General features: G+C 43.1%; 1 protein-coding gene across 4 annotated transcripts in view; it reads right to left on the reverse strand.

The window, feature by feature from the left end:
- The window catches only part of UNC5D (unc-5 netrin receptor D), a 536,775-nt gene that overhangs the window by 186,443 nt on the left and 326,563 nt on the right, over positions 1–23,769 (reverse strand). For all 4 annotated transcript variants that reach the window (XM_075997365.1, XM_075997364.1, XM_075997363.1 and 1 more), the window contains exon 4: positions 6,804–6,907. In XM_075997365.1, the coding sequence (XP_075853480.1) occupies positions 6,804–6,907 (104 nt within the window). The remainder of the gene's footprint in view (positions 1–6,803; positions 6,908–23,769) is intronic.

Raw genomic sequence — 23,769 nt, forward strand, 5'->3', positions numbered from 1 at the left:
TACCCTCCTGCCTCCTAGGATATATATAGCATCCATCCAGGCTCCCTGCCCCTGGAGGGAGAGAAGGCTCCCAAGATGTCCCACCCCAGGCCTCTTGTCCCCGACTCCCAGAGCATCCTTCCTCTCGGTGCTCTGTTCTTAGTTCTGCTATCAGATCATCTCTTTCAAACAAGGAGACACAGAATACATAGCAAAATTAGGATCAGAATATTAGCTAAAAGAGAAATTAATCCAAAAATCTGTATTTGTGCAATGTATGGGCAGATATGCTATCACTGGCCTGGCCATTTCTAAGCCTCAAACAGCCTTGGGGAAAATAACTAAAACCCACAGTCTCGTTAAAACCAACAAATAAACACCAACAAAAATGCTAAAGGAAAGGAAAGATGTGAGCTGTAGAGTTAGGTTGGGCCGACACCCAGAGTCCCAGTTCTCTTGCTTCCGAGTGATCTAAGCTCAGACAAGCTGCCTTAGGACAGAAGTGAAAGCACGGCTAGCCTTCCAGCATCTCGTGGCGTTCCTCTGCAAACGAAGTCACAGAGACACCACCTGACATCATTCCTGGCACACGGGGACATTTCATAAACAGAGACTCTTTCCACTCTTACGCAAACCACTTTCTTTGGTCATACAGATGAGTTACCAAGAAAGTTCCATCTTGCAGAGAGAAAGCTCTTGCATGTGTCTGTGCATGTGTGCACATGAAACATGACTGTGTATGTGTGCACACGAAACATGCCTGTGCATGTGTGCATATGAAACATGCCTGTGCACGTATGTATATGAAACATGACCGTGCACGTGTGCACATGAAACATGACCGTGCATGTGTGCACATGAAACATGACCGTGCATGTGTGCACATGAAACATGCCTGTGCATGTGTGCACATGAAACATGCCTGTGCATGTGTCTATGCAGACGAGACTTGAGCACGTCCCCAACGCGCCTTTCAATGTGTCAAGCGGAGATCACTTATTCCGCTGAGGGACAAAGCCAGTGGATGTGCCAGGGGCCCTGCCAGCCATATCCCCTCCAGTCATGACCCCATGGGCCCCACAGGAGGTAGGCAGGACGGGAAGCAAGTGGTGGCATGGTGGCCTGCTCAGGGACGATAACTCTGACACTACCTCAGTGACAATTACATGACCGACCAATTTCCAAGCGCACTTCCCAATTATTGTCATTAACTACTAGGATCCTTGCATCGCTGTGAAGTCAACAGGCACAACCGCACACTCTCAGTGACCCGGACCACGGGACAGGCACTGGCAGACGCCCCACGGTGAGGGAGACCCCAACCGGGGAAGGGTTTGAACACTTTCACTTTCATTCTCCATCTCTGTCCTCTCTCCGCTTTCTTCTCCCATTCCTGCCTTCCCTTCAACAAAAGCACAGACGTTGGTGGTCACGACTTACTGTGTGAGCTACTGCTAAAAGGAAAAGTGTCGTAAGGGTGGGTGTAGAGATATCAGTAGTACCCATCCCGTGACGAAGTGAAATTCCTGGGGAAGCTGTCGCAGGTTAAGAGGATGATATGAATGTTGGGGCCTCACAATAGCCCGTTCAACCCACAATGTCTCTGAAACATCCTTCATCACCTACAATCCAACATTTAAAAAACTTTTTAAATTAAAAATTTCTCCTAGCACTCCGGGGGGCCGAGGTGGGCAGATTGCTCGAGGTCAGGAGTTCAAAACCAGCCTGAGCAAGAGCGAGACCCCATCTCTACTATAAATAGGAAAGAAATTAATTGGCCAACTAATATATATAGAAAAAAATATATATAGAAAAAAAAAATTAGCTGGGCATGGTGGCACGTGCCTGTAGTCCTAGCTACTTGGGAGGATGAGGCCGGAGGATCACTTCAGCCCAAGAGTTTGAGGTTGCTATGAGCTAGGCTGACACCATGGCACTCACTACTCTAGCCTGGGCAACAAAGCGAGACTCTGTCTCAAAAAAAAAAAAAAAAAAAATGTATAAAAGCATTTGCCCCTTCTCAACTTGGAGTTTCTGTCTTAAACCATCCTACAGTCCCCGGCTGCTCCCTGGAATAAAACTCTATTCCATTTCAGCCGCCCTGCTCTGAAAAGTATTCCTAAAAACACAGACAGTATTAAGATGTGCAATGTGGTATGACGGCAAAGGTAGAACAGGAATTGTGCGGAGCTGCCTAGCAGCCCTCAAAACTCAAGTTCACCTGGAACCTGTGATCGTGACCTTATTTGGACACTGGGTCTCTGCAGATGTGCTGGGACCCGACCCAGAATGTTAAGATGAGCCCACACTCGACTAGAGTTGGCCATAATCCACTGGCTGCTGCCCTTCCAACAAGAGGGACATTCAGACACACGGAGACACAGAGAAGACAATGCCACGTGAAGATGGGATGGTCGCAGAGATTCAACTGATGTGTCCACGAGCCAATGACACCAAGGATGAGCAGGAGCTGGAGACAGGCAGGGCACAGAGGCTCCTGCAGAACCCCTAGGAGGATGTCACCCCACTGACACCTTGATTTCAGGCCTCCAGCCTCTAGAACTATAAGGTTTTAACCCTTCTAGGTTGGTGGCAATTTGTTAAGGCAGTCCTGGGAAGCTGATGAAGACAGAGAACAGCTACAGTTTGGAAACACGTCGGGGATGGCAGGTACTAGAAAAGAAAACTGACTTTCTGATACGTCTACACCGTGTTCCCACCTTCCCTGTTCAGCAGCTCTCCCGGGTATTTTCTCACCGACACCGGATCTGCGGAAGGTTTTTCACACCCTGCTCTGCTCTTTGTGGTTTCCGCTGAAAGGCACCATCAAGAAGCAAATGAAGAACGGAAAGGAACTGAGCCAATAAGCAGAACTCATTTACCTTCAAGAACACAACGCTGGGGCGAGAAAGACGCAGGGATGTGCCAAGTTCAGCCTTTCCAAGGAACTCGACAGAGAGGGGTGCTACTCTCTTCCCAGAAGGCAGCCCATTTTCCCACGGGAATACCCTCCACACCAAGCACAGTCCTCTGCAGCCTCAGAGTCCCCCGAATCTATAAATTCCATGCATTCTCTTGCAGGATGCTTCAATCTGTGTGTGTAGGGGGTGAGGGTGAGTTTGCACGCATACATGCGCACGCTCCAAAGTAGATTTTTGCTTTTGGCTATTAACTCACCAGTCGGTACATCCTTTATTCCACTCTCTGTTGTTCTTTCCTTTTTAAATTTACATCTTTGAAGAAGCACTTGGGGAATGTTTACCTCACTTGCTCACACCCAGTAATGGGAGGGAAAAAAAAAAAAAAAAAACTCCAATGGATTTTGCACTGGGGCTAATCCTGGCATAACCTCAAATATGCATTAAGATAGTCTAGAAACTAGTTTTCATTCATATTCAACAAATACTTATAGAGTGCCTGGGTGTGAGTAACATAGTTTTTTTTGTCAATTATTTTTTTTTAATTGACAAAAATTATATATATCTATCAACAAACAACATGTTGTTTTCAAATGTGTACACATTCAAATGGCTACATCGAGCTAATTAACATATGGTTTGCCTCACATACATACTTATGATTCTTTTGGTGGTAAGAACACTTAAAAGTCAACTATTCTTCTTAGTAAATTTCAAGACTATAATACATTGTTATTAAGTACAGCCACCATGTTATGTGACAGAAACGTATTCCTCCTGCCTTACTGAAAATTTGTATCCTTTGAAGATCAACATCCTCCCAATCTGGTCCCATCTGCCCCACTCAACACCTGGTAACCCCAACTCTATCCTTTACGTCTAAGAGCCCAACGTTTTTAGATCCTGCATGTAAGTGGGGCTGTGTCACATTTGTCTTTCTGTGCCTGGCTCATTTCACTTGACATAATGTCCTCAAGACTTACCCACGTTGTCCCAAATGACAGGGTTTGCTGAATAGTATCCCACTCTGTGTGTGCACATCACATTTTCCTTATCTGCTCACCCCACGATGAACACTTAGGCTAAGTTCATTTATCTTGGCTATTGCGAGTAACGCCGCAGTGAACATGGGAATGCAGGTCTCTCTCCGACACACCGATTTCATTTCCTTTGACCACATACCCAGGAGTAGAACTGCCGGGAATATGGAACCACGTGGTGGTTCTATTTTTAGTTTTTTGAGGAACCTCCGTGCTGTTCTCCATAATGGCCGTATTCATTTACATTCCCACCAATGGTGCACAAGGGTTTTCTTTCTTCCACGTCCTCACCAACACTTGTTATCCTTCATCTTTCTGATCGTACTCACGAGAAACCCTGTTTTATGTTCTGGGGATACAGCGAGGAAAAAGAGCAAACAAAAACTCCCCTCGTGAAACTTCAATTCTGGTAGGGTAGAGAGAAAATAAGCAAAGTAAATACAGAACGCTTGTGATAGCAGATAAGAAGGAAATATAAATCAGGGCAGAGTTGTGGAGGGGGGGGGTAGGCAACATTTTCAACAGAGTGTCCAGAGCAGGTGTCTCTGAGCAGGTGATATGTGAGCAAGACCTGAAGGAAAAAAGAGACAAAGCATTGTAACAGCTGAAGGAGGGGGTCCCAGCAGGGAGGCCAGCACGTGCAAAGGCCCTGAGGTAGGAGGATGGCTGGTGCATATGAGGAAAAGTGAGAAGGGCAGTGTGGCTATAGCTAGGTCAGGTGTAGCGTCGTGGAAGAGATGTTGGAACAGCAGCCCATATTGTGTTGGGTCTTAAAGGCACTAAATGAACACGGATTTCTACCCTGAGTGCTTTGGAAGATTCTGAACCCTTAAATGGCTGCAAGACCTTTGACAGGTCATTGGTCTGAGTATCAGTTTTCCTGCCTCTAAAATGCAAAGGCTGTACCTGGCAAATATCTAAGTTCTCTTCCATCTGTAAAAATTGATTACTAGACAAAATCTAGGTTTCCACGGGTAGATCACTAATAAAAACATTAACTTCCTTCCCACTCCACCCCTCTCTACTGCTGCTGAAGTTGACCGTGGTGGACCCAGCACGGAATTAGAAGGGAACATGGGAACACCAGGGGACTGTCTCACACAGTCGTATGGCAGAGGCTAGACATTTTTTTATGCATGAAACATTTGTAAATTGGGATTTTTGAGAGATGCGCAATGAACGTAAATAACCATAGATACTGGGAGGCAGGGGAGGGAGGATTGCTTGAGGTCAGGAGTTCAAGACCAGCCTGGACAACATAGCAAGACCCCACTTCTACAAAAAAACCCTTAAATGTCATCCAGGTGTGATGGTGCACGCCTGTGATCCCAGCTACTTAGGAGGCTGAGGTGGGAGGATCGCTTGGGCCCAGGAGTTCGAGGCTGCAGTAAGCTATGCTCAGGCCACTGTACTCCAGCTGCGGCAACAGAGCAAGACTCTGCCCCTAAAAGAACAAAATAAACCACCACCTAGCAAAAGAACTTGCAGATACCAAGTGAGGCTTCAGGAGCAAGTGGGACGTCCTGAATGAGATTAACACGTTCCATCATGCACTGAATGTCCTGCTTAGAAAACAAGGCCACGCGCTTGGTAGGCAACCAGAAGGCAGCGAAGGAAGATCAATATCTTTTTGTTCCACATTAAATACAAATTTAAAAATAAGCATTTTCCTTTCTAATCGTTTCATACCATGCATGGAGCGTTCACTTTAATTTTCAAGTCCGTTTACTTCACTTCTATGAACCATCTGAGCTTTGAATAGTGCCCACCCAGCATGCTTTCTGCCCGAATGTGCAAGTGTGTTCGTTTTTCCATTCCCCTTCATTTCCTCTCCTCCTCTGTCCTTCCAATTATAAAACCTGCATTTTGCTAAAATGTGAGGCACAGGCTCCTGTTTGTTTTGTTTTCATTTTTTTGTTTGTTTTTTTGTTTAGTATCTCTCCTTCTCAGTGAATAAATAGTAGCTCCAAGGCCAGTTTTCTAGCTTCCCATAGAAGAGCCAGAACTGGACCATCTACCGCTAAACTCAGGTCTACGTTGATAAACTTATAATTTATCACTCTACTAAGAATGATATTTAGTACCATTCTTAAAAATACTTAGTGTTTTTCCTCCAATAATAACCATATCTCTAGCCTATCAGATCATCTTTTTATTGTGATTATATGATTTAGAAAGCCTTGCTTACTACCATTGTACGTTATCAGTGACGATTTTATTCTATTAGCGAGTTAGAAGTTCCAGACCACGTTCAAGAACCGAACAACGTAGAGACTCTGGATTCTGGACGCCCCACTGCGAAGGAAGGGTAACAGATCAGAGACTTACTTGTGGCTTCATCTCATTTCACATCCCTCATGCCAGCACTGTGCCTAAAACACGACACACACTCAGTGAATATTTGCTCCAGGAACAAGTGGAGGAGGAGCAAACGCCAGTGAAACTCGGGACTACGGGCTTGTGACCACCTTTCTCTGCATGCTTTCCTATGCACCTGAGCCTGCTTTCAAAGTTCAGGTGCGATCCATAAGCCAGTGTGCACATCGGAGCGCCCTGACCGAAGACAGAGAGAGAATGACACCTTCGTGATCTGATGTCACTAGCAGTACAAGCGCAGATCCATCCCTACCCAGGCTGCCTAGCTAGGGCTCTGTGTCACCAAGGAAGTAGACGGGAGACTAGTTCCTCTTCCAGCTCATTTCCTGCACAATTTCTTCATGATCTTTAGCAACTGGGTCCAGGCAGCACGCATCCTAGACACAGTCTCTTTTCCTTTCCTAATGGCCATGCTGGACCACGCCCTCCCTCTTAGGAACGGGGCTGGTTCCTCACTGCGACCAGCGCCAAGGGTCTGCCTGTCTCTTACCTCTGCTGCAGGGACTCCCTCGGGAGGGCGGCAATGCAACACGATCATGCCTTCGATGGGGACCTCTCTTCCTTGTGGGTCCTGTTCAAAGTTTTTCCGCAAATCTGCAAAACAAGTACGAGATAGGTGACGTGCTGGCATTGCTCCCGGGGGCCAGGGTTAATCACATCTGGTGCAAGTTTGACAATAATTAAGTGAGCTCAATGTCACAGCCTAGATACACACAAATAAGTGGCTGGTTTCAGGAGTTCCAGAATACGAGAATCATTTTTTCCCCCAAATATCCATAAACGCATTTGAAATAACCTTGACAGAACAGTTCCTAACGTTCTATATTGACATGAAGATGAAAGAATTAACTGGGAAAGCAGGAAAAAAAAAAAAAGAACATCTCATTATTTCACAAGTCTTTGCATTGTTATCTGCTGTGCATCTCATGAAACACGTTGGCTAATAAATTGCCATCTACAGCTACTATGCAGTTGAGATGCACACGATTTTTTTTTTATTAACTAAAGAATGTATTATTAATCTGTAACCTCTGCCATTCCCTTAACCCTCTAGGGGGCTCTAGAAGATGGTAATAGAGTTAGATTATCTATTAGTCTTTTTATTTGTAACCAGGGAGAAAGGGCAACATTCGTCCACAACAAAATCTATAACCTACCCAACCACACATATAATTAAAAAACAAAACACCCTCCAGTCAAGCGGACAAGCTGCACTATTAACCTTTTGCACATGGAAGGGTGGCGCTTGGAGAGGTTAATTGGCTTGCCAGGGGTCAGAGAGCATCAGTGCCAGTGGATGGGGAAAAATCCACTAAGCTTTCAGACACACAGGCCATCGTCAGGGAAAAGGACACCCAGGGACGGTTCAGAAAATGAGAGAGAGAACCTCACTTGCATTACTTTCTACTCGTGCATATGCTGCATTAAAAAAAAATAATAATAATAAAGTAGGGAGTTGCCCTTTGCTACTTTGGAGGTGTCATAACACTCTGATAATCTTGCAGCAGGAGGGTAATTCTTAATGTCACTTGAAAGCACAGGACATCAGAGCAAAGACAGGTTGTTTACAAGTCTTCCTCAACGTAAGAGATTTCTCCCGCCCTCCCTGACAATGTATTTTTCTTCAAATTGAGTATCTCAAATTACAGGCTGGGAATTTATTGATTTAATTTTCCTCAGTGCTTACAATCACATGAAATATGTCCCCCGTAAAGAGCAGAGCTCCAGAATCAGTTACGTCTTTATAAATTGTATAAATACATTAAAGTTGCTTTTAGCAAGTCAAAAACACTCAATGAATAACAAGCACAGCAATCCAAGTATTTACTTTCCTCTGAATTTTACTTTTAATGCTCTTCCCTCCCAGGGGCGACCGACCGATGTCTTTTGTCAGTAGCGGTGCTATATATCTGCAGGTCTTCGTGAGTATGTATGAAGCAAAAGATCTTAAACGGATTTGAACTGCAGGTGGGAGACAAGATCCATTCTCTCATTTCTCTGCCGTCCCCCAAGATGCAAACCCAGCTTCCTTCTATCCGGGATCCCTAAATTGCCACAGCCCTTATGATTCAGGACTTCTAACACCAAGTGGCATGAAGGTCGCATAACTGACAACAAAATTGTGACCAAGGTACCGTGAGTAAACCCAGAAGGAAAAACATCTCACGTTTCCTGCATAATTCAGCCACCAATTCTTCTCTGCTGTCTCACAAGGGGTCTTTGGGTCAATCCCAAAGATTCAGGACTTCGTGACTCTGTTATTCATCACAACTATATTAAAATTAGTCTACCGTAGAGTGACAGTGACTCCACCATGGGAGATACCAGTTTGCTAATGGAAGGAGTTGGGTTTTGTGGCTTATTTCATTTTTTTTTTTTTTAATTTGCCTTGATTGCTTCATTTTTTAAAAGAACTCTCGGCTCCATGCTGCTAAATGAAGATTGCCATTTGGACAACACCAAATAATCTGTATCGAACTAGAAAAACCAAGAGGGAAAATTTCTGTTTATCTTCTATTTCCTTTCTTTGCTCTACAGAAATGGAAAGGTAACAAATGCTTAGTTTACCTACTCTGCTGGTGGGACTGCAAACTAGTTCCACCTCTGTGGAAAGCAATATGGAGATACCTTAAAGCGATACAAGTGAATCTACCATTTGATCCAGCAATCCCAGTGCTGGGCATCTACCCAAATGATCCAGTGACACTCTACAAAAAAGACACCTGCACTCGAATGTTTATAGCAGCACAATTCATAATTGCAAGGCTGTGGAAACAGCCCAAGTGCCCATCAATCCAAGAATGGATTAATAAAATGTGGTATATGTATACCATGGAGTACTATTCAGCTCTAAGAAACAATGGTGACATAGCACGTCTTATATTTTCCTGGTTAGAGCTGGAACCCATACTATTAAGTGAAGTTTCCCAAGAATGGAAAAACAAGCACCACATATACTCACCAGCAAACTGGTATTAACTGAGTAGCACCTAAGTGGACACATAGGTACTACAGTAATAGGGTATTGGGCAGGTGGGAGGGGGGAGGGGGGCGGGTATATACATGCATAATGAGTGAGATGTGCACCATCTGGGGGATGGTCATGATGGAGACTCAGACCTGTGGGGGGAGGGGGGAATGGGCATTTATTGAAACCTTAAAATCTGTACCCCCATAATATGCCGAAATAAAAAATAAATAAATAAAAAATAAAAAAAAAATAAAAAAATAAATAATAAAAGTCAAATTTCCTACCACACACAAAAAATGCTTAGTTTATAGTTATTTCCAGGATTTACTACATTAACTACTTAGCAAGATAAAAGATGAGAGTGAAGGCATTTTCCCAGCTTCTCAGTAAAACAGGTAAGTGTGTGTGTATATATATATATTTGTGTGTGTATATGTACATATATTTCTGTTTATCATCTGCTCCCATTTCCTTTGCTTGTTCTCTCTGCACATACACAGGAAACCCTGTATCGGCACTGGGACCGAGGAAAAGGTGTTGTCTATAAGCAAGATACATCAGGAAATCTGCAGGTACATCTCACACAGGTAGGATCAGACTGGAGAAAGGAGCGACCCAACCCGTCTCTTTTCCCAACTGAAACGTGCAGTTACTGGGAGAGTCCCGGCAGGAAGCTCATTTCACTCCCCCCATGTGGAAATAAAAAGATTACAGACAAATGGGGGGCAGAGAACAACTGGAGTGTCACCTATCTGGATCCAACAGTGGTAACAAGCAGCCGGCTGGGCACCAGATATTACAGCATGTGAGAAACCCATGTGTCACCGAGTCCTGGCCTGTGTCTGATACTCGTGCCAGAACACGGACTTCTAACGGGGGCAAACTCCCGAGTCCCAAGGAGCATAAACATACAAGACGAATTCCAGTTAGCTACTGAATATACTAAAAGTTATGGAAATAAACTTCTTAAACACTGAGTTTTAAATACTTCCAGCTCTACCTATGATTCTCCCCACAGCCCACCCAAACCGATTATTTTCTGAACTCGCAATCCAAAAGTATGATTTCCTGATGTCCATTTTCCAAACTAATGGAAAATGACTCGAACTAATGAATTGACCATTTGGAACTATGTCAGTTCTCAGGCTTGAAAGACTCAGACAGGAACTGATCCAACTTCTATTAGTAGGGAAAAAAAAAAAACATCCCCCAGGCATAAAAAAAGAATGATACTACAAAAATAAGGGAGCAAACTATAGAACTGAAAATAGATTTGTTTCTTCCTCTAAAAAGACAAGAAGCAAGAGGCATTTTTTTTTTTTTTTGGATAATTTCTAATTTAAGTTCTTTAAAGTCAAAAGGAAATAGCAACTGAGAATCTAGAGTAGGGAATTATAAATAGGATAACATCTGAAATCAAGAAACTGCCACCATGAAGGAAAAAAAAATTATAACTGCTGAATGAGAAATATATATATATATATATACACACACACACACACACATACACAGAGACGACAGTAAACAGCATATTGAATAGTGCAGAAAACTGAACCAGTGCAACAGAAGACAGGCGTATTTCAGGATCCAATCAGAAAAAACAGAGAGCACACCAGCTGCTGTAACAGGAAACATGAACACAAGGAATTGGCAGGGGGGCTTGCAAGACCCTTGCAGGGAGGCAGTTCTGGAAAGGAGCCCGGGCCCAGCTGCACAAACTACAGACAGACCAGTGGGTTTAGACGTGGGAGACCATTGTGTTGGCAACCAACACAACCCAGTTTAAGAAATGTCCTCCAGCAGGGCTCTCATGACTGCCTGGTCCACGTCTCTGTGCCTTATTCGATCAGTTCTGCGAAGGCAGCCCTATGCCCGAGACATTCACCTAATGTTCCCAGCGCCTGTTGCAGTATCTGATCCAGGGCAGATCCTTAATAAATACATGTTGACTAAATGAGATAAGGAGGAAATGATCAAGTGATAATGACATTGCCAGAAAAAGGACGAAATAAATAACGAAGATAAATGTGCAGATAGAGAAACGCAATATTAACTATGATAGGATTTTGGAACGACACAACAAGCTGGAAGAAAAGAAACGGTATTATTATAATAATAATGACAGCACTCTGAGCTAAGAAGAAAAAGATTTGTTTTTGCCAGAGAGCTTATCAAACATGAAAGGAAAAAACCCTAGATATATACTAGTTGAAATTTCAATTTTTAACACAATTAGTAAAAATATGAAAACAATTTTACAGGTATCTTTGCAGAAAATAAGCAAAAATTAATAATAGAACAAAAGTTAGGCTATGCCTAGAACTTTTTCCTATATTATCTCATATAACAGAGTATAATTAATTAAATTCTGTAAAATTCTGTTTTTGACTTTAAAAGAAAAAAAGCCTGAGTGCTAATTTTCTATATCCAAATAAGCTACTGTTCATGAGTAAACGAACAACAACATGGTCTCAGGCATGACAGGGGAAGGAGACTGTCATCAGCCACATAACTCCCCCTTCCTGAAAACATTATCTTTTAAAATAAACTGATGGAAAATGACTCAAAGTAACGAACTGAATATTTGAAAGTTGCAGTTTTAGAAAACCTGGCAGTGAGCAATCAAACCACGTAAAAGTTTTAAGCCTACATATTTTTATATTATAACTGAAACATGCACGTAAATATCTAAAGTAAGATCTGGGAAGAGATGTGTATAACGTATCACAAACATGCATAATAATTGATGGCAGGACGTAAACTGCTGGATCGTACATTCCAGAACCCCACTGGGCAGCAGTACATGCTGGTGAGGATGGGGGTACCTGGATCCTGAGTATTTGGAAATGCCACTTACTGGCACCTAGACTCAGTAAGTATCTTGAATCGCTCTTTTCCTCAGTTTCCCCATCTGTAGCACAAGGATAGTAATTTCCACTACATACAGGTTTTTTTTTTTTTTGGTGAGGATTAATTGCTAATGTAAAGTTCTTAATTTAAGAGCACTAGGTACATAACAGGACTTCATAGAGGTCTTATATATTACTAGATCCTAATATAAAGCCATCGTGATTAGAATGGGGTGGTTTTGTCATAAATCAGACACAAGTTAATTATGAACTAGAGTATTTTTCAGAGACACTCGAATAAAAATAATTTAGTATATGATAAAAGTGATACATAAATTAAGTCGGAAAAGGTATTAGGATTACTAATTGCCCTTTTGGGGAAAAAAATAAAAACAGATCTGTGTCTTGCTTTATACCAAAATAAATTCCATACTAATAAGAAATATTTTTTTTACATGAAACCACAGCAGTAATAAAATATTTATTGGATCTTAGGAAGGAGAAGGCCTTTTTAAACTGAAAATGGAAGAATGAACCCTTAAGGAAATGATTGGTAGATATTGTTTTGTCAAAATTAAAATTTATGTTGGAAACATTAAGAGCAAGATTATGGGCAGAGGGTTTACAGCCTTAATACAAAAGAGCTCTTATGAAACAAAATGAGAACAGTAATTACCCTCAAATAAAATGAGAAAGGGGCATGAAACATAATTTATATAAGACACAAAAGGCTTATAAAAATATCTAATGAGGCCAATATCACTAGTTATTAAAAATGTTAATTTAAAAGCCATCAATATATCTCTTTCCCCTTCCAAATAGGCTGTTTTGTTTCTGTTTTTATATGATAATTCCTAAAATTAGAATGAGTATGAAAAATTAGTCTTAAACATTGCTAGAAGTGAAAGTAGGTATACATGAAGAACAAGCTATAATGTGCATCAAGTTACTTTAAAAGTTCATCTGTATGAATGAACAATATGTGGTATATCCATGGAATATTATTTAGCAATAAAAAGGAATTAAGTATTGAAGAAATATCTATAATAAGTAAATCCATTTAGCCAGAAAATAGATTAGTGGTTGTGTAGGGATGCATTTAAGGATGGGTAGGAGGACTGCTAATAGTAATGTTTTTTGGTAATTTTTTTGTTTGTTTTTATGTGTGTGTGTGTGCGTGTATATGATGGAAATATTTTAAAATTGATTTTGGTGTGATGGTTGCCCAACTCTGCGACTACTAAAATTGTATACTTTAAATAGGTGAATTGCATGTGATGTGGATTATATCTCAACAAAGCTATTATTAAAAAGAGTTCATTCATATGGTTCAATAATTCTACTTTTAGTTTTCTAGGAAAATTATTAGAGAACTACACTGAAAAATGTGTGCATGGTGATATTGCTCAATTCATCATTTATGATGCTGAACACTTACTAACAACCTAAATATTTAATACTATAGGAATGGGCCAGGTGTGGTGGCTCACACCTACAATCCTAGCACTTTGGGAGGCTGAGGCAGGAGGATCACTTAAGCTTAGGAGTTCTAGATCAGCTTCAACAACATAGCCAGACCCATCTCTACAAAACAATTAGAAAAATCAGCTAGGCGTGGTGGTGTGTGGCCATAGTCCTAGCTACTACTTGGGAAATTGAGGCAGGAGGATCACTTGAGCCCAGGAGTTTGGGGTTGCAGTGAGCTAAGATGACATCACTGCACTTTAGCATGAGTGGGCAACGGAGATGGGCAACAGAGCAAGACCCTGTCTCAAAAAAAAAAAAAAAAAAGTAGGCAGGGTTAGTATCTTTTCGTATATTCATGCTGCGGAATACTATGCAGACGTGAAAAATCACAAGCTCAAAGTATTTTAAGATTGCAGATAAATGTTCATAAAGATTGCTAAATAAAATGGTGTGGAGTGAATGATCTTTTTCATACATATTTTTAGTACAGTAAAAATCATTCACTCCCAACTGTAGTAACTGTATCGGAAAAAACATCTCATACTTCCAAATAAAAGTAGGTACATGTGCATGGAACACTTGTTTTGGTAGGGAATGCTTGCCATAATTTGCCTTTAGGTATTGAGTAAACATGCAACAGCCTCCTTTATACACTCCCACGTTGGTCACGGGCTGGACACTGTGCCAGGCAGTGGGGACACATTACTGAACATGACACAGACCATCCGGGCCCTCCTACAGCACATGCTTCTGCAGGGAGAACAGACATTAACCAAGCAATTAAGAGGTATGTGGCTCAGTGACTGGACAGAGAAGTAGGGAGTTCTAAATGCATGCAGCACAGTGACTTCATCTAGTGACTGCAAAGTTTCTCAGCAAAAGTTGTATCTAAGCGGCGACAGGGCGTCTCAGAGCCTACCTAATACACACTAGACCGCATTTACAGTTTGCATCCAACTTCTACCGGCTTAGAGCATCATGCCCATCCCCCCTCTTTTACATATATATGATTTCGCATTTGTTCCTTGCAAGTCTCTGTAAAATGCTTGTCTAGCTAACTCTCTCTTAAGTTATCGTATCACATAAGGACACTCTTTTATTAGACTTGTCTGCGATTCGTATACATTGAAAGGATACAGCATAAATAGATTCCCACCCTCTGATCTCACTCACAATCATGTGCACATGGACTATGAGAAGAAGAAAAACAATAGCTCTCACATTTATTCTGTAAAAGAGAGCTGAAGCAAACTGCATATACATGCATAAAGATTGAATATTTTAAGGTGTGGTTTAAAAATATAAAATCTTATCTGAAAATAACAACTGGTGTGGGATTAGTATATGTGTTGTTATAGTTGTAAGAAATACTTTAAAAAGAAATTATTAAATATTTCAAGGATTTGCCACTGGATAATTCTGGATATATTAATTATCTTCTTTATTTGTTTCTGTATTTTCCAAAATTTCTGTAAAATGAATATGAATTACTTTTAGAGCCACCAAAAATAATGTCCCCCCCCCAAAAAACAAAACCCTTCAGTCTTTGCTATGAGTTTGTCAAGCGTGTCCTAGAGCAAACTGAATCACAAGTGACAACTACATCTTGTTTCTTTCATTTTATTGTACCAAGTTCCACTCTTACAACGCCTATCAAAGAAGGAAGCAGGGAGGACCATATCCTTTAAGTAAATTGTGAATTCTACAATATCCTTATCTAGTTTTATTTCAGTTATGGAAGTCTGCTCAGGTGGACAAAACTTTTCATCAGTTTTGTTTACTGCTTTATGTCTGGTACCCGAAAGGTAGTGACTTGATCAGTATGTGTTGAATGAATGACGAAATGCGAGTTCCCGCTTCAACTCATCTGAATGATTCTTACGCACAAATATGCAACCAAGTGTCTGATAGTTAAGATGGCAGAAAAGCAAAAGCACAGATAACTGCAGCGGGCACTACAATGACGTTCAGACACACACTGTGTGTGTGTCCATGTGTGTTTGAACGATATCAACAACCATCCTCACAGACGAACCTACAGCTTTACTCTTACCTAGTTCTGTTCCTTCTTCACCCCGTCACCCTGTTGAGTTCCTTAGCAGAATGCCAACAAGGTCCCAAATGACCACAATCAAAGACAGCAGAGGGGAAGAGGAGGGAGAGGTGGTGAAGCCACGAGGTACCTGACTCACCTGTACATCATACAGTCATTAAAGGGATTATGCACAGTCAGCAGTACATGCCAACAAGCAGTACATCCGGGGCCAGGCCGTGGGAAGCAACAGCCTCCTCCTTCCTCACCCTATGCCCTACTTGGCCTTTTCCTCATTTTCCTTTCATGCTACTATGTTAGAAAAGTCATTGTAGCACAAGAAAAATCAATAAAAATTCAATTCTGAATAATAGTTCTTTGCAGCTCGGCCACACCAGGGAGTTATCGGCTCATTCGATGTTCTGGCAGTTAATGCAATGAAATAAAAATAATTTACTCATTCAAACCAAATCAGCCGGTGAAAAATTGTACTCATTTTTTTTTTTAATGGTCATAGTCAGAGCCATTTGTTAAGACTGCAGGAGGGGCTGCAATGTCCCATTAGTTGCCTGACAACACTGGGATTCAGACCAGCACTGAATCTTCCCCACCCATATTGTTCTGAAGGAACAACAGACCACAGTTGTCCTATATAAAAGGCATTTGCAACTCAGCCAAACACAGATCATCTGTGGTCGTCCAAGGGCTGGTTCGCATGCAGAGCGGACGCAGGCCAGCAATGCAGAGGCAAGGCCTGGTGTCTCTGTTCGGTTCTGCTTCTCTCCCCCAGCCCTGAACAGTGGCCTCAGACGTCAGCCACTGACTCCGGCTCCCAAGGAAAAGCATATAAAAGGCTTCCTGTCGGGTCGAGTTTTCGCTCATTGTCTCTTGTATCTGGCACCTTTTAGGTGCTTCTCTTGCCAGCCTGGCTTAAACCCTCTGTAGATGCTGCACAGTTCTTGACTAGTGGATCAATCTTGATACCAGGCTGTTCCTACCTTTCATGCCTTTGTTTTGGCTCTTCCCGTTCTGATTTCAGCCACGACTCTTTGAGTGACAACTGGCAAGAAAGCACAATTCCACATACAGATTCCTATAGGTCAGGGACATGTATAGGTGACACTTTTCTCAAGTCCCTGAAGCATGCAACCATAGCTCCTACTGAGTCAGTCCTGCAGCAATACCGAAGGGGGCCACCCTGGGCTGGAGTAGGATCACCCTGGGACTCCATGCTCTCTCCCGGGGCCGGGCAATGAGCAGACGCTGCTTACTGGGACAGCAAGGTGACTGGCAGATGCCAGGGTCTCACCATGCTGGGCCTCACCATTCCCCAAGTCTGTTTCCAGGACCGCACCACCACTCTGAGGCTCTGTGCGACCCCCCGTGCTCTGCAATCCCTCTGCCGGCAAGTTGCTATTATCAATCGAGCATTTTATAACCAGCACTGTGTGTCACTACCCTGCGCTCACAGGTAGCAGAGTTTGTCAGGTAACAGGGGCGTCACCAAGGGAGTAGCTAGGGCTGTATGGAGTAGCACGCCGGCAGCAGTGGGGGACATGTCATACCGGGTGGAGATAGTTGCAGTTTTGCAAAATGCTTTGAGAACTAATTTCACCTTTTCTCTGTTGAGCTACTCTCAGCTCAATAAACTCCATTGTGTTTGGCCTCTTGTTTATAAGGGAAAAAAAAAATGCATTCCGATTCCATCAAGAAATTGAGGCTTTAGTGAAAAATTTCCTAATTTGCCTTCCTGGGCAAAATTCTTAATTATGAGGCTAGGACTGACTGGAGTCCAAGAAAGATGACTAGATTAGGCTGGCATGAAAGAATAAGCACAACACAGCATGTTCTAGATCAGGCGTCCTCAAGCTACGGCCCGCGGACCACACGTGGGTGGTTTTTGTCCGTTTGTTTTTTTACTTCAAAATAAGATATGCGCAGTGTGCATAGGAATTTGTTCGTAGTTTTTTTTTTTTTTTTAAACTATAGTCCTGCCCTCCAACGGTCTGAGGGACAGTGAACTTGGCCCCCTGTTTAAAAAGTTTGAGGACCCCTGTTAAAGAGACCGTGACGTGGTGAAACCAGAGGATAAAGAGATGAGGGTCATTCTCTTCGTCACTGGGCTATTTCATGCTCCTCTCAGCACACAGGTGGCTTCTGTCACTTCCGCCCCTCCTACCTAATCCCCTCTTGCTACTCTGTCTTCACGGCCTCGACTTCTCCACTGCCAGTGTTTGCTCTTGGATCCTGTAACCCAAGGCCACTGCTGCCTCCTTTTCTTTTTGTGCCTTGCACCTTCGGTTGTCACTACCAACTGCTGATTCTGTTTCACAATCAGGTTGTACCGAGAAAAGAATCTACAAGGCCATAACCACCTTTAATCCTTCTTGAGTGAGTCTCTCATGCTGAGTCAGCTCCTGCACCTCACCTGCCTGGGGTACATTCTTCGTCCCATGGACGTGGCAGTGGGCGCAGGTGGAACACAGCATGGCACTCACGCCTACAAAGCCACTCAGCACTACGTCCCCCAGCAAGGGAACAACGGGCAGGAACCCCACGGAGGGATGCCAAGCCTGTGCAAGGGACGTCTGAGGTTTGCCGTCTGCAAGTTCCACAGAAGGCGCTACCTGGGTATCGACTGTATTGATTTTGCTGTGTCAACACGTAAAGGCCAGCTGAAGTTTGACCTGGAGAGCAGGTCCTGACAATCTTGTAGGAAAAGTTGTTCATTGAAAACACAGAAGTTCCCTGCTCCCTTTGCTTTTAGGGCATTTACATCAAGTGAAAATAAAGCTGATAACTCACCTTTTGCACCTTGTGGCGTCATCGCCTTCCACCAAAAGCCACAGGGACAAAATATCCACAAGTTCAATATCATGTACATTCCAGAGCACTGTTGTTCTGTGCACCGTGCTAATGGGAAAATTGAGTCCCAGGTAAATGCAGACATAGCCACTAAATTGAAGTGCTTTTGAATTTAAGAAAAAAAAAACAAACAAAAAACAAAAACAAAAAGTTCAGTGCCAGGAAGCACCATCTGCATCAGGCTGGTCAGTTTCCAAGCAGTACACGGAAAGGTGACGCTGTTCATCTTTGTATCGTCGGGATTTCCTATCCTAAGTCCCAAAACTCCTACAGGCAAGCACCAGAGCTCCTTCCAGCTCAGCATCCTGATGAACACTCAAACGCAAAACCAACCCCATAGTTGACGGCACAAAGTCTTAAGAACAATACACACGTGAAGAATCATCCCTGACTTTCCTGTCCTCAGAGCCTTTCACAGGAAATTAGAGAGAAGTGAACTTGCAAAAGTAGCAGTGAGTTTAAAGAAATGAACTAAAAAAAAAAAAAAAAAAAATCAAAATCACCTTTTTTTCCACTACCTCGTTATAATTCAGTACGAGTCTTAGTAAGGGATGAAAGGAAAAAAAGAAGGGAGGGAAAAGTCAAAAGGAAAAAGCCAACCCAGCAGCAAGAAGAAATATATTTTAACTGTGCTGTTACTGTGCTGGTCTTTCCCTCACCCGACATCTCCCGGGGGCCAGGAAGGTCAAATGAGGACAAGATGTGGCCAGTGTCATGAGCACGTAGACACTGGAACATGCCACCATCTTACCTGACACCTCCTGCCTCCCGCTCAGCCCCTCACAGCAACCGAGTGGAGGGATGGCAGGTTGCAGTTTGCTTTTCCTGAAGCCAATCTTGCCAGAACTGGAAGGATCCAAGAGATCACCTTGGCTAGAAGTTGTTCACCTTTCTAGGTAGCAAAATCCATATTTTAAGTAAGTCTTATAAGGAGACCTAAAAACAAACACAGATAAAACTAGAACCAAGAAAGAGCCAACCACTCAGACTGGGGGCGGGGGGGGCATGCTTTCCAAGACAAGAGAATGATAAAAAGTTCTGAAATAGGAGCAGTTGTAGGTACCTGAGGAAGACACACGTCCCCATGGCTGCCAGGTGACGGGAAGCACAGTGGCGTGGGGGAACGGAAGGGGGCAGAGGGTTAATTCCCGTGGGGTCAGGAGTTGGGGGTCTGGAAAGTCACTGGAAGACGTTCAGAAGCCGTATGAACAGCACACTCTAATTTGCATTTTTTTTTTTTTTTTTTGGAGACAGTGTCTCACTCTGTTGCCCAGGATAGAGTGAGTGCCGTGGTGTCAGCCTCGCTCACAGCAACCTCAGACTCCTGGGCTCAGGCAATCCTCCTGCCTTAGCCTCCCGAGTAGCTGGGACTACAGGCATGCGCCACCATGCCCGGCTAATTCTTTCTATATATATATTAGTTGGCCCATTAATTTCTTTCTATTGATAGTAGAGACGGGGTCTCGCTCTTGCTCAGGCTGGTTCCGAACTCCTGACCTTGAGCAATCTGCCCGCCTTGGCCTCCCATCTAATTTGCATTTTTGAAAACAATAATCCTTCTGGCAGCTGCGTGGACAGTGGATTTTACGGCAGCAAGAGTGGCAATAGCAAAGAGATTCTCACAGTAGAGAAATGATCCCCGTTTGGGCCACGTGTAGAGAAGAGGGCAGAGTCAGGACATAGTCTGGAGGCAGGGGTGGCTGGACTCGCTGGTGGACGGGAGACCACTGAAGGAAAGAGAAGAATCCAGATGTTTCCCAGCTCTTGTCAGGTGTCACAGGTGAGGGCAGGAAACACAGGGAAATAAACACAGGTTTGCAGCGGGGCTGATGGGTGAAAACCAAGACAGTTCTCCTTGGGGCATTTAAACCTGAGATGCCTACTAGATATCCAAGTGGATACATCAGGGTGGGAGATGAGGTGCTATGGGAATGTGAGTGTAATCTGCCCACAGATGGCACAGAAAGCCACGGAGTGAAAGATCTCTCCGAGGGAGGGACAGGGGATTAAGAAGGGAAGAGGCTTCTAGACAAAACTCCAGAATACTGTGGTATTTACAGGGAGGAAGAGGAGGAATCCGCACAGAAAACTCAATTGTGCTCAGTGGGAAGCAAGAAAACCCAAAGACAACAAAATCCCTAAGGCGTTCCTGGGCCCTCCCAGAGATGAAGATTCCAGAGGTCTCGAGTGAGGCCCTGTAAACTTCATTTTTAAGAATTTCCCATGTGATGCTCACGCGTGGCAGGTGCTAGGAATTACTCCATAACAGAACACAAAGCTGAGTAGTTGAGCCCAGAACTGAAACTCAGCTTTTCTAGCCTTTCCGACTTCACTCTGTCACTCCTATTTCTTTTTTTTTTTTTTTTTTGAGACAGAGTCTCACTTTGTTGCCCAGGCTAGAGTGAGTGCCGTGGTGTCAGCCTAGCTCACAGCAACCTCAATCTCCTGGGCTCAAGCGATCCTCCTGCCTCAGCCTCCCGAGTAGCTGGGACTACAGGCATGCGCCACCATGCCCGGCTGATTTTTTCTATATATTAGTTGGCCAATTAATTTCTTTCTATTTATAATAGAGACGGGGTCTCGCTCTTGCTCAGGCTGGTTTCAAACTCCTGACCTCGAGCAATCCACCCGCCTCAGCCTCCCAGAGTGCTAGGATTACAGGCGTGAGCCACCACGCCCGGCTCCTATTTCTTCTTTATAAATGTTTAAAATATAAGCCTATCTAATCTTCATGCTGGTATGAAATCTCCATCTCCTTCTCAAAAGATAAACCCCAGCTACTGCTCCAGCTCCCGATTCCTCTTCAGTCCAATTTCTGGAAAGAGTTACCTCTACCTTCTCCACTTCCTCATCTCCTATAGATTCCTTATCCACTATGATGTGGTATCGCCCTCTCTCACGACACTGCTTGGCCTGAGTCAATGGAAGCCTTCATGGTGTCAAGCCTAATGGGCACTGCTCAACTCTTACCCTACTCTTTAGATCACACTGACACTACGGACATTTATTCCTTCCTAAATATCTTCGCTCTCTCTTGGATCCCTTAGCATCTCCTCCACTTACTATTCTCCCTCTTGTTCATGGGCTCCCTGTCGCCTGGTCACCTCTTGGCCACCTACAGAATGTCGCTCAGGGCCTGCTGTTCTTTCCCTCCTCACGGGCAGTGAGAGAGCTGGGGACCGTGGTGGAGATTGTGTAGTATGGAAGACACATCATGGTGTTTCCGATGAAACCTTGTTCCTCCTACCTTCCTGATAAGAGAGATCTACTTTCCTAACTACCACATCCTTGCCATGGACTCCCCGTTTTGTAGTTTTTATCCTGATCTTACATGCCTGAGCTTCAGGCTCATAAATATAACCACATATGGAAGCCATCCACTGAATGTTCTAAAGGTAGTTTCTACATAATATGGTGTGAACCATATGGAACTCAACTCACTATCGTGCTCTCCAAAGTGTCTTTTCCTACTCTATTCACAATCCACTTAATGGGATCACCATCAATTCAGTCACTTAGTCCAGAAACCTAGAAAACACAACATTTTGTAGAAGTCCCTAAACTCCCATCTTAATTCCTCTTAGCTCGATGTCTAAGCAGCCACAAACTCTGATTTTACCTTCCTAAATCTGCAAGTTAGCACCTTCTTCTTTAACCTACACTGCCCCTGCCAAAGTTCAAGTCCTGTCAACAGCCTCATAGGTTGTTGCAAAGCTTCCATGCCTTGGCCCTTTGTCCTCTTAAATCTCTCTGGCTGCAGAGAATGGGAGGGCTGTGGGTTTTCAAAGTATGGGCATTGTTGTCCCATGTCTAACACCTCAACAGCCCCAAACTGCATCCAGGGTGAATGTAAACTCTTAGCAGAGAATTCAAACACCCTCCAAGCTCTGACCTATCTACTTCTCCCTGGTAGCTCCTTCTCCTGCCTCCTAGCAATTTATTCACCGAGAGTTCCGTGTTGCTTATTTCCCACATCTGCTTTTACTCAAACTCTCACCTTAACCTGGACTGCGTGTTCTCTGAATTGTCAATCCTCCTCCTTCCTCTGGAATCAGCTCAGACATTAACTCAGGAAGTGTATGCCAGGCCTCAGGGACCAGCAAAATTGTCTCTTGTAGACTCCCAAAACACATGATGCTTACCACTAACCACGCCCCATTGTAAATACTTGTTTATAAGTAGATCTACCACATTAGACTATAAACTCTTCAAGGAAAGGAACGGTATTTATTTATTGTGCTGTCTAGAACATGCTAGATGATTATTTTTGCATGCCTGATATTTTTACACATTAGTTAGCATTCTTTTGTTACTTAGCAAAGTTCTGCATTGCTCTCCCTTGTCATTTATGCTGATGGAAGGACATGAAACTAATCTAAGAACATCATTAGGCTCAAAAAGTCCTGGAAGATTAACAAAGGTAAATTTTTGTGTGTGTTTTGCTTCTCAGCTCTTTGTATTATCCATTAGAAGGTTCCTTCAGTGGAGAAAAGGAGAGCTAAATTGTAATAAAATCCACATCCTTTCCCCTGATAACGTTTTACTGAGGTTTTTATAGAAATGGCCATTTACCAGGATCTTTTAAGGCAAATTTTACCACGAAAATGGCAGATTGAATTAGACCATGATTTCCTCCAAATGAGAAAGGTTGTATTTCTGCAAATTCTTCTTGGTAAAATTGTGGTTGGCAATAAATAGCACAAAGGAATATCTTCTGGGGAAATTTTTTTTTTCTCTCACCATCCACAGTAAGATATATTGTAATGAAATGTGTTTCTGCCTCAGTAGTTCTCGTCTTTAAGGTTGGTACTGTCAACTGCGTACATGGTAATTAAGCAAAAGTAGCACAATTTATGTCAATTCATAGAACCACAATCTCGTATAGTTCCGTGTTTCTCACACTTTCTAGTGAAGTATCCCTACTGGCACAGGAGAAAAAAAATCATATCCCCAAGCCATCTATGGGTGGAAAGGAAACAGATGTGGCATGCACAGAGTGACTTTGAAGTTCCAAGTTAAATCTTCAAAATGCATGCATATTTTCCATCCTACTCCGTACTGTATTTGCGTTTATTTTTTACTGACCTAAGGGGGAATATAACTGATGCTTCAAAAAGATGTGTCATGTCTAGCTTGTGGCTTTTTATATCCCCAGAACACCCCAGAAGCTTCCCACATGCAGACAGCAATCTGAGAAACATGTTGTTAAAAATGACCTATTATGTAAAAAGTTTCCCAGGGTAGGTTTGTCCAGTGTCTTTCTATGGTTAAA

This window comes from Microcebus murinus, chromosome 24 (genome assembly GCF_040939455.1).
Source record: "Microcebus murinus isolate Inina chromosome 24, M.murinus_Inina_mat1.0, whole genome shotgun sequence".
Classification (NCBI taxonomy): domain Eukaryota; kingdom Metazoa; phylum Chordata; class Mammalia; order Primates; family Cheirogaleidae; genus Microcebus; species Microcebus murinus.